This window comes from Apium graveolens, chromosome 6 (genome assembly GCF_009905375.1).
Source record: "Apium graveolens cultivar Ventura chromosome 6, ASM990537v1, whole genome shotgun sequence".
Lineage (NCBI taxonomy): Eukaryota > Viridiplantae > Streptophyta > Magnoliopsida > Apiales > Apiaceae > Apium > Apium graveolens.
In genome coordinates, this window is record NC_133652.1 from 287,037,179 (window position 1) to 287,051,975 (window position 14,797).

Here is a 14,797-nt window from a genome sequence, read left to right on the forward strand (position 1 = left end):
AGAAACTCACAGGAAGGGTTGCTGCGCTAGGGCGATTCATCTCCAAGTCAGGAGACAAGTGTTTGTCATTCTTCAAGTCATTAAAGAACATTAAAGACTTTGTATGGAGTGAGGAAAATCAGAAGGCATTTGAAGAGTTAAAGAAGTATATGGGCCAGGCCCCGTTGTTGGCCAAGCCAGTTCTGGGTGAAGTTTTATTCTTGTACTTGGCTGTTTCAGAAAGCGCCTTGAGCGCGGTGTTGGTTAAGGAGGAACTGAAAGTCCAGAAACCCGTATACTATGTCAGCAAAATTTTGCGTGGTGCTGAGTTGAATTATTCAGCCATTGAGAAATTCGCTTTAGCCTTGGTGATGGCTTCAAGAAAGCTGCGTCCTTATTTTCAAGCTCACCAAATTGAAGTGCTAACAAATCAGCCACTGAGAAATATCATTCACAGTCCCAAGGCAAGTGGGAGACTAATTAAGTGGGCAATAGAATTGGGAGAGTTCGATCTCAAGTATAAGCCACGTATGGCCATAAAAGCCCAGGCACTAGCTGACTTCGTGGTGGAATGTACCATACCCAACCAAGAAGTCGGGGGGCAGGAAGATACCACACCTCAAGACAAGGGAGTCGACAATGGGGACAAGGAGAAAGAATATTGGGTTCTCTATTTTGATGGAGCATCAAAAACAAATTCCAGTGGAGCAGGGTTGGTTTTGCAAAGCCCTGATGGATTCTTAATTGAGTATGCCATGAAGCTAGACTTCCCAACCACAAACAATGAGGCAGAGTATGAAGCCCTGATTGCTGGCCTTGGTCTAGCTGGGACACTTAGGGTCAAAAACTTAAAGGTCCGTGGAGACTCGAAGTTGATCATATCCCAGGTAAAGGGAGAATTTGAAGCAAGGGATGATACGATGGCAAAGTATGTTCGCCTAGTAAGGGCTGTGATGACCCAATTTAATGAATGCCATGTTGAACACATTCCAAGGGAAGAAAATGCTAAAGCAGATGCGCTATCAAAGTTTGCTTCATCTGAGATTGAAGAAAGTTCAGGAAGTGTGTACTTCCGTGTTTTGAAGACACGAAGCATAGATGTTAAACTTGTGGCTCCCGTAGGCTTGGGGACGTCATGGATTGATCCCATCAAGGCTCACATTCAGACCGGTTGGTTGCCAAGCGATACAATTGAGGCACGGAAGTTAACTGTTCGAGCACTAAGGTACTCTTTGATAGATGGGATTCTATATAAAAGATCTTTCGTGGTTCCTTACTTGAGGTGTCTCAGGCCCGATGAGGCACGCTTGGCTCTTGAGGAAGTGCATGAAGGCATTTGTGGGCAACACTTGGGGGGCAGGGCCTTGGCTCATAAGATAACTCGTTTAGGCTTCTATTGGCCAGAAATGATGGCTGATGCCAAAGAATAGTAAAGAAGTGTGATCGTTGTCAGAAGCATGCACCAGTCGCCAGACAACCCCCCGAGATGCTACCTCTATCAACTCGCCTATTCCCTTTGCAATGTGGGGAATGGATATTCTAGGTCCTTTTCCTATGGCCACGGCACAAAGGAAGTTTCTGATTGTAGCCATTGATTATTTCACCAAGTGGATCGAAGCCAAACCTTTGGCCAAAATCACAACTAAGCAAGGTTGCACAATTCCTGTGGGAAAATATTATGTGCCGATATGGAATTCCCCGTATCCTCGTCACTGACAATGGAACGCAATTCAACAATGAGGAATTCAAGAAGTATTGTGAAGAAAATGAAATTGAGTTACGATTCACCTCTGTGGCTCACCCGCAAGCCAATGGGCAAGCGGAAGTAGCAAATCGGATAATCCTGGATGGACTAAAGAAGAGGATCGAAAAGTCGAGAAATAATTGGGTAGATGAGATACTTCCCATATTATGGGCTTATAGGACTACCTGTAGAGTCACGACAGATGCAACTCCTTTCATGTTGGCATATGGGGCGGAAGCAGTAGTTCCCGTGGAGATATCACATTCTTCTCCAAGGATTCAGGCTTTTGATGAAAAAGAAAATGAGGAAGGGCAGAAGTTAGCCCTGGATTTAATCGATGAAGTACGAGATAAAGCACACGCAAAGATAGTAGAATATCAGAAAAAGGCTTCATTCTACTACAACCTAAGGGTTAAAGAGAGGTTTTTCAAACAAGGTGACCTAGTCTTGAGAAAAATAGAGGCTTCTGGTGTCGGACAGAAAGGAAAGCTTGCCCCAAATTGGGAAGGGCCGTATAGAGTCAAGAGCGTTCAGGGTAGAGGAACCTACAAGCTGGAGACTATGGATGGTTTTGAAGTCCCGAGAACCTGGCACGCACAAAACCTGAAGGTTTACTACGTGTAAGATGGTCGAAGTACGATTCTCACTCGTCAGGATGGCGAGTAGGTTGAAAAGCACCTTGAAGCTTTGCTTGCTTAGGATTTATATGTTTTAGTTTTATTACGAAATTTATTAAGACTTGTGTAAGGGACGAATCCCAGACAATTTTATGAAATTCATAAGTTCTTCAAAGTATGATTGTGGCCTAACAAATAAAAATCAAATGCATGGATGCAAAGCATAAAAGGTGATAAATGAGATAGATCTGATAGATGTTACAAAAAGTTTGATAAATAAAGTCTCGAAAATAAAAAAAGCCACGCAGGGCTGAAAAAGCTCTAAGGAGCTGAGGTGCCCTCGGCGTCCATATCATCGTCTTCTCCGCTCTCGCTAGATGTCTCCGTCGTCTCGGAGGAGGAAGAGCTGTCATCCTCAGCAGGTCTGGAAAAAGACTCGGGAGGAGGAAGAAGTGGATCCTGAGGAACATGATCCGAGACAACTACTCGGGTACGAAACCTCTGTAGCAAAGCCTCATCGTCAGGGCAGATGTAGTCCGCCAGGTTAATATCAGGACAAGCCTCGTTCACGGTCCCAAGGGCCGTGTCCCAGCCAGTCCTAAAAAACTCGGGAAAGACTGAATCATCCCTAATCCTCATGGATTGGGCAAACTCCTCCGAGTCCAGATAATTGTCTATAGCTTTATCCTTCTCCGCCCGAAGTACCACCAGCTCGGCGTTAGACTCTCCGAGTTCTTCCTCCTTGCGCTTGAGCTTCTTCTCCAGGGTAGCATACTTCTTCTGCTGCCTCCTGAGGGCATTATCGGCCTTATCAGAAGCCCGCTTCCATGATTCGGCTTGCCTCACAGCGCCTTGAAAGTAGGCGTTAGACTGAAACAAAACAATTAACAAAGTATAAGGCAAGAAAGTGCTACAAGAACGAGAAATAAGTTTAAAAAAGAGAAGGCATACCGAAGCCAGAGACTGGGCTCCCATGAGCTTAATCCTCTCAAGGTCAGGGGTGGCCACCACATCAGTAAAGTCCTTTGGGGTCACGCTATGGTAGGACCAATCCCAAGCATGCTTCGTGGAACCAACCACGGTATCCCCTCGGCGGAATCCCCAGAGAGGCTGAAAGGCGCCTGTAGCAGCAGCAGCAGGGGCAGCAGCAGTGATAGGAGCATTATGGCCCTCAGCTCCTTCAGTTGAAGCCTCCCCCATAGGCTCCTTGTGCTTTCTCAAGAAGATAGGCTCTGTCGCCTTTCCTCTGGTGTCTAGGCCTGCTAACCGAGCTTTCTTCATCCTAGCTGTTTCCTCGACCAAGGGGACATTGTCCTCGTTAATCTCCTTAGCAGCTGAAACAAAGCAAAAGACAAAATAAGTGATGTTAATAATGCGTGAAATAAAGAAAAATTGAGAAGGGAAGAGAAATACCCTGTTGAGAAACAGAGGATAGTCCCACATGAATCAGGGAAAACTCTTCTAAAAGAGTCCAGCTGGTGGTGGTGCCATCATCCTGAGTGAGCCCATTATAAATGATAGTTTCTTCAGGAGTTAAGTGAATGGATTTGAGGCTACCATCACTGACCTTCCCGAAGGAAGATCGAAAGAGCGTGCCCCAATCGCCATTCTCCCAACGTAACCCGACGAAACTATTCCTCCAATTTGGATTATTATCCGGAATAGAGGCGCTGTTAAAGATATGTTTGCTTTTGGGCCTTTGTTTGACATAAACCCAGCCACAAATATTGGAAGAACTATTGTAACATTGAAAGACTTTCCTAAAAACGGCTACAGAAAGAGGAAAGCCCTCCCTAAGACAACAAACCATAAAACATAGAATATTCCTCCAGGCGTTTGGAGGAAGCTGACACGGGTTAATTTGTAAGTCAGCCAAAAGATGAGGGATAAAAGGATGAAAAGGGAACCTGAGCCCAGCATTAAGGGCGTCGGTGTAGATGAAGAGAGTATCAGGCCTCCAGTGGCAAGTACGGTCACCACCAGAGACTGGAACTAGTCTAAAGGGAGGAGGGACGTTATAACGAGCATTTAGTTTATTGAAATCTATGTTATGCCAAGTATTACAGTGATTAAAGGAGTCGAGATGTGCAGTGGAAGGATATTCATCCCCCCTAGTATTAATCATATCAATTAAAGACATATATGAAGAGCGGATCTCGATATCCTTACCTCGTTTTGAAGCCGAGGCTATCTTGGCCGCCCTCTCGGAACTCTTGTCGGCCATCTAGTAAAGACTGGAAAAGACTTGGGAGGAAGAAGGAGTGGATTTGAGAGAGGAGAAGATTAGAAAGTTGTAGGTGAAGAGAAATGAAATGAGAGGTGTGAAGAATCACACTCTCATCCCACCTATATATAGGAGAAATAAATGGGTAATGGACCTTAAAAAGCCCATTTGGGCCCAAAAGTTGGAAGGTTCTGGAAGTTCCTGGAAAATTCAAGAGAATTCTAGTAAAAAAATCAAAAGAAAAGCTTGAGTTTTTTCAAGATTTTGGAAGAATCCAGAAAGATATTAGAAGAGTTTGGAATTTGGGCTTAGAAATGAGGCCCAATTCTAAAAAAAACCTTGAAAAAATAAAGCCCAGCTAAGGGCCCAAGTGTTTAAAAAGCCCAGAAAAGGGCCCAGATATTTAAGGTTAACAGCCCATAACCCAAAATCCAGTCATAATGGGCCAAAAGAATGAAGGCCCAGCTAAGTGAAGGTGGCCCAAAAATAAAGTCCAGGGAGAAATGGATAAAAAGATCAGGAATATGACCCAATTCGACCAGGAATCATGTGGAAATCCTGGTCGAAATACAGGAGGTCGAAATTGCTTCGACCTGGGCAACAAATGAAGGTTAATTCGGTCAAAAAGCAGGACTCCTGACCGAAAGGAACAAAATTTCTGGTCGAAAATTTTCTGGTCGAAAATTGTAAAAAAAAAAAAAAAAAAAAAAAAAAAAAAAAAAAAAAAAAAAGAGGAAGGGGTGAAAATCCTGGCCGAAATTCGACCAGGATTCCTGATCGAATGAGCCCTGCCCGAATTTGCATCGACCTGGGCAACAAATGAAGGTTAATTCGGTCAAAAAGCAGGACTCCTGACCGAAAGAACAACAAAATTCCTAGTCGAAAATTTTCTACTCGAAAAATTCCTAGTCGAAAATTTTCTGCTCGAAAAATTCCTAGTCGAATTTTATATTAAAAAAAAAAAAAAAAAAAAAGAAAAGAAAAATCTCTGAAAAATTACAGAAAAATAAGGAAATTCCTTAAATATTTTCTGAAAAATTCTCAGAAATAAGGAATAAATCCAGAAAAATTAGGATAAATCCCAGAAATTAAGGGAAAAATCCAGAAAAATTGGATAAATCCCAGAAATTAAGGGAAAAATCCAGAAAATTAGGATAAAACCCAGAAATTAAGGGAAAAATCCAAAAAATTAAGGATAAATCCCAGAAATTAAGGGAAAAATCCAGAAAAATTGGATAAATCCCAGAAATTAAGGGAAAAATCCAGAAAATTAGGATAAAACCCAGAAATTAAGGGAAAAATCCAGAAAATTAAGGATAAATCCCAGAAATTAAGGGAAAAATCCAGAAAAATAAGGAAATTCCTTAAATATTTTCTGAAAAATGTTAATATTCTCAGAAATAAGGAATAAATCCAGAAAAATTAGGATAAATCCCAGAAATTAAGGGAAAAATCCAGAAAATTAAGGATAAATCCCAGAAAATTAGGGAAAAATTCCTGGAAATTAAGATAATTTCTGAATAAAAGGAAGATTCGTTGTAAATGTGTAGGTCGCTCCACACTTTACGCAAAAACGAAACCCTGTAAGGGAACGAATAGATTTAACTTCTGCGAAACCTAATCAATGTTTCCCAAAAGTTGGGGGGCAAATGATAGGGATAAATAAGTCCTGGTTTTATAATTAATGGGCTGCTAGGCCCAATAAGAAGATGTATGATATTCAGACCAGAAAGGTTAAGCCTGACGGACCAGATCAGGCCTGGTGGAATAAAAAAAGGCCAAAAAGCCCTGATTATTAATTAATTTCGTAATTAATTAATAAGGGAGAAATCAGATGTTGAAAAGAGTCCCGATGAGGATATAAGTCCTTAGAGATTAGCCTCAAGGGAACCTAAAAGGATAAGGAATCAGCTTCCTACTTCCTAGGACTCCTAAGTCTATCCTAATTCAGAGGCTTATCCACCAAGTCTCCTATACCAAGTCCAATTCAAGGACTCCCACATCTATATAAGGGGTCTCACCCCCACCCATCAGAACTACGTTTTTTGACTTGATCCTTGGCAATCAGCAAGGTACGTAGGCATCTTGTTAAGGCAGATTGAGTCACGAAACACAAGAGCAGTCAAATCGAGCCTCGAAGCTCACGTTCCTTAGTATTAAATACAGCAATTATATATAGTAGTTTTAATCCATAACAGTTCTAATACGAAGTGCAGTAATAATAATGATAAAAACAGTGATCCCGTCACTAATGAACTGAACCAAAGGAAACAAATATATACATAATACGAGAAATACATAGTTTGATCTGGTCAAAAGTACAACAGTGCTACAGTCATCTGTCCCAAAAGTGATACACAAGAGTCTATCTGTCTAGTCAGAAAAAAGGGATGTTATATACAAGTCAACTATCCCGGAAAATTGGCTCTTACTAAGGTTTCGGCTAACTAGACAACTAGACTATTCCATCATCAATCCTGAATCACACACCGGAGCGGGTCAGCTCCCAAACCCTTTCCATCACACGACGGAAGATATAGTCGGCCTGCCGCCTGGAGATCCTACCATGCCTGTCCCCCTGGAGAGATCTGAGTCTCGCTCGGGACGTGAGCTCTATCCCCGTAAGCTCCCTCCTCAAGGATCGGGGTATAGAAGCCCTAGTCTCATAAGCTCGGGTACGCCTACCCGCCCTCTCTGCATCCAACTCCCTCCTGGCCTCATCCAGTCGGGCCTCGGCAACAGCCACTCGGGTCCTCAGAACATCCTGAACATATCCATGAGCTAACGAAGACTGCCTGTGGGCAGGGTCAAGAGGTGGTGAATCCGGAGCCGCTGAGGGTGCCTCCTCGGTCTGCCTAGGCTCGGAAGTATGGGTCTCTGAGCTGTCATCATAGGGGATCCAAGATAGTGGTGGAGGGGTAGGGGCTCTGACCACCGGAAGTGTGGGTAAAGGGGTACCAGCATACACTACCATAGGTCCAACACGCTCCTCAGCTACTGGGACCTCATCCGGGTCCTCCTCATCTGGACTAGCAATAACCTCTGTCTCTGACTCCTCTGAGGGGTCCTCCTCATCTGAATAGCAATGACCTCCGTCTCTGACTCCTCTGAGGGGTCCTCCTCATCCTCCTCCATCTCAGGCTCCTCCTGATCCTCAACATCTAGCAGTGCCTCATCATGCTCACGCTCGAACATCTCAGGGTCCTCTATCTCAGGTGCCTACACATTAAACGAGCTAAGTTACTATCATGATACTTATAAGGGTTCCCGTAAGGGTTTTAACTATCAGTGCTACTTTAAGTAGTCCGACAATGAACTTGGCAAGAGTTCTTATTATCTTTGTGAGTTTATTATTATATCGTCGCATCATCTCTGAGGTTTATAACGCTTAGCTCTGATACCATTTCTGTAACACCCCCAGATCCGGGGTCGGGGATCCGGGTCGTCACGGTCTTTCATTCCACAATACCACTTCACTTACTTAATAAAAATAACCTTATGTTGTGACCCCACACTAACACACACCACAACCCGTTATAGTCTCAGAGATGAAATTGAAATAAGTACAAGTCTTTGAATCCGCAATTTAAAAGTTATTACAACCCAAAATGATTACTTGATAAATTTACAGTTGATTGCCATTATCTGCCACAAGTTATAATTATACATAATTGATTCTCAAAAGTAGATGGTATGATCTACAATAGATCTACCTCTGCAGCTATAACAGCTACAACATCATCGGGAAGACGCGGGACGCTTCCCACGCGCTTGCGCTGGGTCTGCTGGAGTCTGGCCATCTTTCCTAACTGTTGTTGTGTGATGAAGAAATAAAGCAAGAGTGAGCCTTACAGCTCGCAAGATAATACATAGTGATAACAATAATATAAGTATCTAAATGGATACTTACTAGAATCTTTATCATGTGTAAGATAATTACTTACTAGATATAAGTAAAAACAAGGAATGAAGTTACCAAATACTTCACTACACTTATATCATTTATAAAGCTACTTGAACTACCACCGTTCAAAGTATTATAAGTTTTTTTAAAAAAAAACATCCCATAGATGAGACCACAAGTTAAGACTTGAATAGATTCAATCTTTGAAATATTATTGAATGAAATAAAGTTACGAGATACTTTATTTAGTCCCGATATATATATCCACATATATATCTCTTAAACATTTCCTGGAACCTCTGTTATGTAAAGTATGAACAGAGTTTGAAACATCCAATGAATTTTGGAAAGGAAAAGAATTTTGGCATAAACCCGATATCTTGCTGATCAGGCAAAGATACCAATAAGTAACCTTTTCTACTAGTAGATGGATGAATCCCCCACCGGTCATCACCCTGGCCACATAAGGACCTTGTGCTGGACCGCCACCCGGCCTCTTACGCGTTGATGGACTGCCACCCAGCCACTTACACTTTGATAGACCGTACCCCGGCCTGTCGCTTATGCCGACTCAATTAGATGGGCTTACTTCCCGAACATTGGGCAAGTAATCAATTCATTTATCAAAACAGCAACCTTGTTGCGAATATAAAATACACCATAGAGCCGGATCCCTCAGGTTTTGAGCGAGTATTTAAATCCCCTTAAAAAGGAAGATCTTAAATATAAAAATGAGTTTTGGGATCCGCTCTAACTTTTAAAAATCATTTTGAAGACTCGAAAACACTTTAAAGAGTGTTTGGAGTAAAACTGATTTAATGAAGTAAATCAGTCCCCAGTATATTTAGAAAATGTCTGAATATTATTAATTAAATAATATTCCCATAAAGAATTATCCTTATAAAAATAATTGAAGTAGAAGTATTAAAACTTATACTTGAAACGAGTATTAAACAACCAGAGATACACTTATATGAAAGTATTATCTTTATTTGAATAATCGAAAATAAGTTTGATTATTGACACCTTATTCTTTAATAAAATAAAGAATATATCTCAGCAAATACTCGGAGTCATAATACCTCGAATGAATATTATAAATAATATTCATAAAATAAAGGAGTCATACATCCTCGATTGAATATCCAAGTAATATTCAATAATAATATAAAGGAGTCATAAGCCCTCGAATAATATTCGAAATACTATTCAATAATTAATATAAAGTTATCGAATATCCCTTATTCGATTAATAGTTTGGAAAACTATAACCATATATATATATATAAATATATATATATATATATATATATCCATATCCATATATACAAAATCTACTCGGGATCCTCGACTCCCGATTTTAGAAAATATTTTCACCTTTGGGTCCCTATACTAAGGGTATATGCAAGTTACCGCTATCCTCTAGCATAGGTATTATCAACTTGAACCAACAGATATATATAGCAAGAATACAAAACCGGCATGCATATATATCATATAACATGCTACAATATATCGCAAGAATTTGCTATAACAAATATGCATTTAACGCAAGTTCATGCATATACACAAATACATCACAACAACAGTTATAACGGGTAGAAAACTTGCCTGAGCGACTTGGGGTGATAAAAGGCTCGGGACGAGTCTGGTAACCTATAAACAACAAGTAAGTTGGAATTAAACCAAAGTCACTTGTAAATCTATACTTTAACTAACTTAGACTCTAACGCTTGTTTTGCGCTTACTGATTCACTTAAGTCACTCGAGTATCCTCGTCTCCACCATTTTTAATAATTTAACCTTTACGAGTTTTAAAGCGATTCCTTCGCGAGTGTCTTACCAACTGCCTAACACACTTACTATAAATGTTTCATACATTAATTAACCCTTTTTGGTCTTTAACCTATGTTTCAAAGTAAGGCGAGGGGAAAAGTTTCGTTCGCGAAACGCCGTTACTTGAAACGGTCGTTTCTCCTAAACCGTGTATCGGAATCGAACGAACTACATATCAAAACGAAGCTCGTAACATGAGCTATCTAAACATGGCATTGGTCATAATCTAGCAGGGGGTTCTCGGGTCCTAATGTTATGCACAAAAACAGTCTAAAGAAAATTGGACGTTACGACGGCTATGTTTACGCGATTTCCCAATTTTTAACCATTCAAAACCAACCCAAATCAACCTCAAATCCAACATACAACCAACATCCATCCTTATCACATCATAACAACCCCAACCAATTCAATTTAATCATTCATACTTATGCCTAAGCTTAACTTTAATCATACTTAAGTTCTTTTAATCAAAACCACAACATTTACCATTCCATTTCACTACCATTTCAAATCCCAAACTCTAATTACAACAACAAGCTACAATATCATCCTACTAATCAAAATCATCTTATAATACATAGGAATCTAGGGTTTGGAGATGGTATACCTTCCTTGAAGTGGTGGGATGAGCTAGGAAGCCTTAAGAAGCTTTGAGAAGTCTTAAGAATGCTTGGATCTTCAAGAAAACAAGAAAAATTTCAAGTTAAAAAACTTGAAAACACTATTCATAGTCTTCTTCTTTGATTAAATGAAGAAGATTGAGAAGGAATTAATAGCTTAAACTCATGATATAGCCCTAACTAAGCATGAAGATGATTAGGGAATTAACTCACCAATTTAGGAAGCTTGGATCTTGAATTTTGAATTTCTTCCCCTTTTGAAATAGTAAAAGCCGAGAGCAAAAGATGAACAATGCCTTGGTTTTCTTTTTTTTTTGATTTTTGATGAAGAATGAATTTGCTTGGCTTGGTTGATTTGTTTTTGTGTTTGATTTAGTTAATTACCTTGTTGCCCTTGAATTTGTGTGGTTCTCATTCAACCACACCTCATTCCTTCCCATGTCATGCTTGTGTCACCCTCATGATGTCATCCTCCCCTCCTTGTCCTCTTTCTATTGGTTGGATGACATCATCCCCACTAATCCCTTTGATTAACTTCCTAATTGATTGCCTAATGACCGCTGATCTATTATACGGTTCGCTTAACTTTCATTTTCGTTTATCGTTTGAAGGATCATACCCGGGATTTTATTACTTAGGTTCCCTTAACCTTTCTCAATACATTATATTCCTTTTTATGATCCTCTATCATAATCCTTTAATTTAAATCCTTTTTATCCTGTTACCTTATACTCAATTCTCTCTGTATCTTGTGGATTTCCGGGAAAAACCAAAGTGTTCGGAATTGGATTCTGACGATCTTTACATACACTTATATACTACATAGAGTACTAATAATATCCCAGAATATCCATAACAGAACCCCTACATAGTGTGGCATGAAAAGTTTTCTCATTCAGCTAAAACACTATTCACAAGGGTTACAAAAAAAGTTGAAAATTTTGGGGGTTATTACATTCTTTGTCGACAAGGGATAAGTCATTCAGCAACTTCTGAAATCTGTCATAGATCTCAGTTAAAGACTCATTGTCCCTTGAGTCAAAGTGCTCATATTCTTAAGAAAGTACTATCCTCTTGTTCTTCTTGATAGCAGTTGTACCTTGACACTTTACCTCTAAAGCATCCCATATCTCTTTTGTTGTTTTACATCCAATGACTCTATTGGACATAACACTATCAAGACTGCTGTGCAGGATGTGTCTGACCTTAGCATCCTTCATGATAGATGAGATATCTTCCGGAGAGTAGTCTTTCCTGTCTTTGTCTATCATCTTCTCTGGTTCTCCTGCAAGCGAAACAACTATCTTCATTGGTCTGTGAGGACCATCATAGATCCAGTTCAGATATTTAGGATTTGTGGCTTCCAATCACATGGCCATCCTGACTTTCCAAATTGGATATTCATGTATCTTCAGGATAGACACCTTGATTGCTTCATACCTACTCATGTTGCTGCTTATTTGTGATGTGGCTGGGGGTGGTGGCTTCGGATTCGGATTCTGTGTTTCTTCTTCTTCTTCTTTGTCTGACATGGTTGATTGATTTTTAGATCTTAAACTGTATGTACGTTAACAGCAAGCTATGATACCAATTGTTAGGCCCTTAATCAACTGTAGAGTAGGGTGGATACAGTTAATACAATCAATTCGACAAAGCTTCAACAAAATCAACAGTTTTTATATTAACTGATAAAAACTTATTACAAACGTACTCTCTCAAAAGGATGAACAAATATCCTTGAGAGCTGCTAGGTTATGCGAAAGATATAACAATGTCGCAATGCTTATAGCATGAACCTAATCTGTGCTTTATATAGAGCGCAACTACTAATGTATAAGGAATCATGTTCTATTAACAACAAGGAAACCTATACAATTGCTTCTGAGATAAAGTCCTTCACCGCCTTGAGTTCTTGTTTCCTTTTCCTTCTCATAGATTAACTAATGTGACAAATACTGATTTCATCATCCGTTGACATCATTATCCGTCGATTATTAACATCCGTCGATGTCATCATCATCCGTCGATGTAATCATCATCCGTCGATGTCATTATCATCCGTCGATGTAGTCATCATCCGTCGATGCTTCTGATAGTTTCTATTTGATATCATCAATTGCTCCTAACATCATGTGAAAATAATTAATAAAATTACAAATTCAAAAACGAATTTAAGTACTATAGCCTAGGGCTGCACATGAGTTGCATAAACCGATCAAACCGACCCAACCCAACCCTTTTTTAGTCTGAAAAATCCGACTCAATGTAAATCAAATAATAGATGATTTGTGACGTACTCAACCCGAACGTAAATGGGTTGGATATTGGTTTCAAATATTTTTACCCTAACCCAACCAAACCCAACCCGATTTATTAATATGTCAGTCTTAATTTTATTTAATTTTTTAAGTTTGATACATATCTATACATCTTTTTAGATGTCTTTCTTTAAATACTACAATATATTAAATGAGTTATGTATTATCTTTTTTCCTCACATCCGATATCTTATGATTTACAATATGATATACATTACTAAAATTACAACTAGCTCTATAGCCCGTGCGAGGCACGGGCATTCTCTATTCTGAATTTTTTTAAAATTGGTATACATACTTGTTAAATAGATAAATAGCATGTTGTTACTTATGAGAAATTAGTTTTGTGTGTGCAATGACCTCTATTAAAAGTATGAGCTTCTTCGATTTGTATATATTCTATAGCACGTGCGAGGCACAAACTTTTTCTAAACTCACGTATGAACTGTGTTCATATTACATAAATTAAGTATATGTTATGTTGTGAGATTATCTTTTTTCTAATTTTGGATCGAATAACAGATTTCTGATATTCGTAAATTATGTACTTTGAAGTGTTTTGAGTTTTGGAATTCTACAATTGATGCCATCGAGCATGGACATTCATAATTATTTGACAAGATCATGTTGATCGATTAAGAAAAAAATTAGTTCATTTGCTTTAGTTGCCTTAATTTCTTATTTTGGGTTTTCAGTATTCACTATAACGATTGTCAGTCTTTTTCACCACATATGTTGAAAATGCGAATGAATTGTTTTTTTAAATAACTAATATATTTTATTAAAAGTGCGATAAGTGAGTTACATGATTATTGATCTTGACGGAAGTATATGTTGTGAGACAGATGATTTCATGAACGAGAAGTATGTGTCATAATATTAATGATTTTCGAGTTGTTTCGAATGTTTTTCTTATAAAAATGAAAGTTCTATATTTATTATATCTACATACGTTCGAAATTTTTTAGCAATACATCACATTTAGCCTTAAAAATTTCAGTATGATCTTCGTTTATATTTAGTTTTCGCCTTTTTATAATAAAGATATTTTATTATATAGTTCCTTGTATTATCATAATAAGATACACACACAGATATATATATATATAGGCTTTTAGTCAAATAGAAACTCAACTTAAAATTAAAACCAAAAACCTCCTATTTAGCACTATACACCGACCTCATTTTAACTTCACTGTAATCCAACTCTCGACTCCTCCCCAAATCCCAAAACACACCCTTGAACCTACCCACCCACTACCACCGCCATCACCCTCCGCTACCGTCGTCATCACCCCCTTTCTCCACCGCCCCTCTGTTCACCTCCATTTTCCCCATCTTCCTCTCATCTTCTCCGAACTTTTTTATGACATCCTGTCTTCCCCATCTCTCTCTACACGTAATAATTAATGTATTAATGGTAAATTAATGATTTTTTTTAGATTTTGGCTGTTGCACGGTGCCGGTGATGTACAGGTAGGAGTTGATGGTGAATTGTGATGGTGAGATATGATATAGTGGTATGACGACTCTGTTATAATATATAATGATT

At 39.1% G+C, this 14,797-nt stretch overlaps 1 protein-coding gene across 1 annotated transcript in view; it reads right to left on the reverse strand.

The window, feature by feature from the left end:
- LOC141666167 (uncharacterized) overlaps positions 1–14,797 on the reverse strand; it is a 28,635-nt gene that overhangs the window by 11,069 nt on the left and 2,769 nt on the right. Inside the window, exons 3-5 of the mRNA XM_074472160.1 lie at positions 3,754–3,907; positions 3,292–3,674; positions 2,827–3,210 (exon numbers count right to left, since the gene is read on the reverse strand). Of these exons, the coding sequence (XP_074328261.1) occupies positions 2,827–3,210; positions 3,292–3,674; positions 3,754–3,907 (921 nt within the window). The remainder of the gene's footprint in view (positions 1–2,826; positions 3,211–3,291; positions 3,675–3,753; positions 3,908–14,797) is intronic.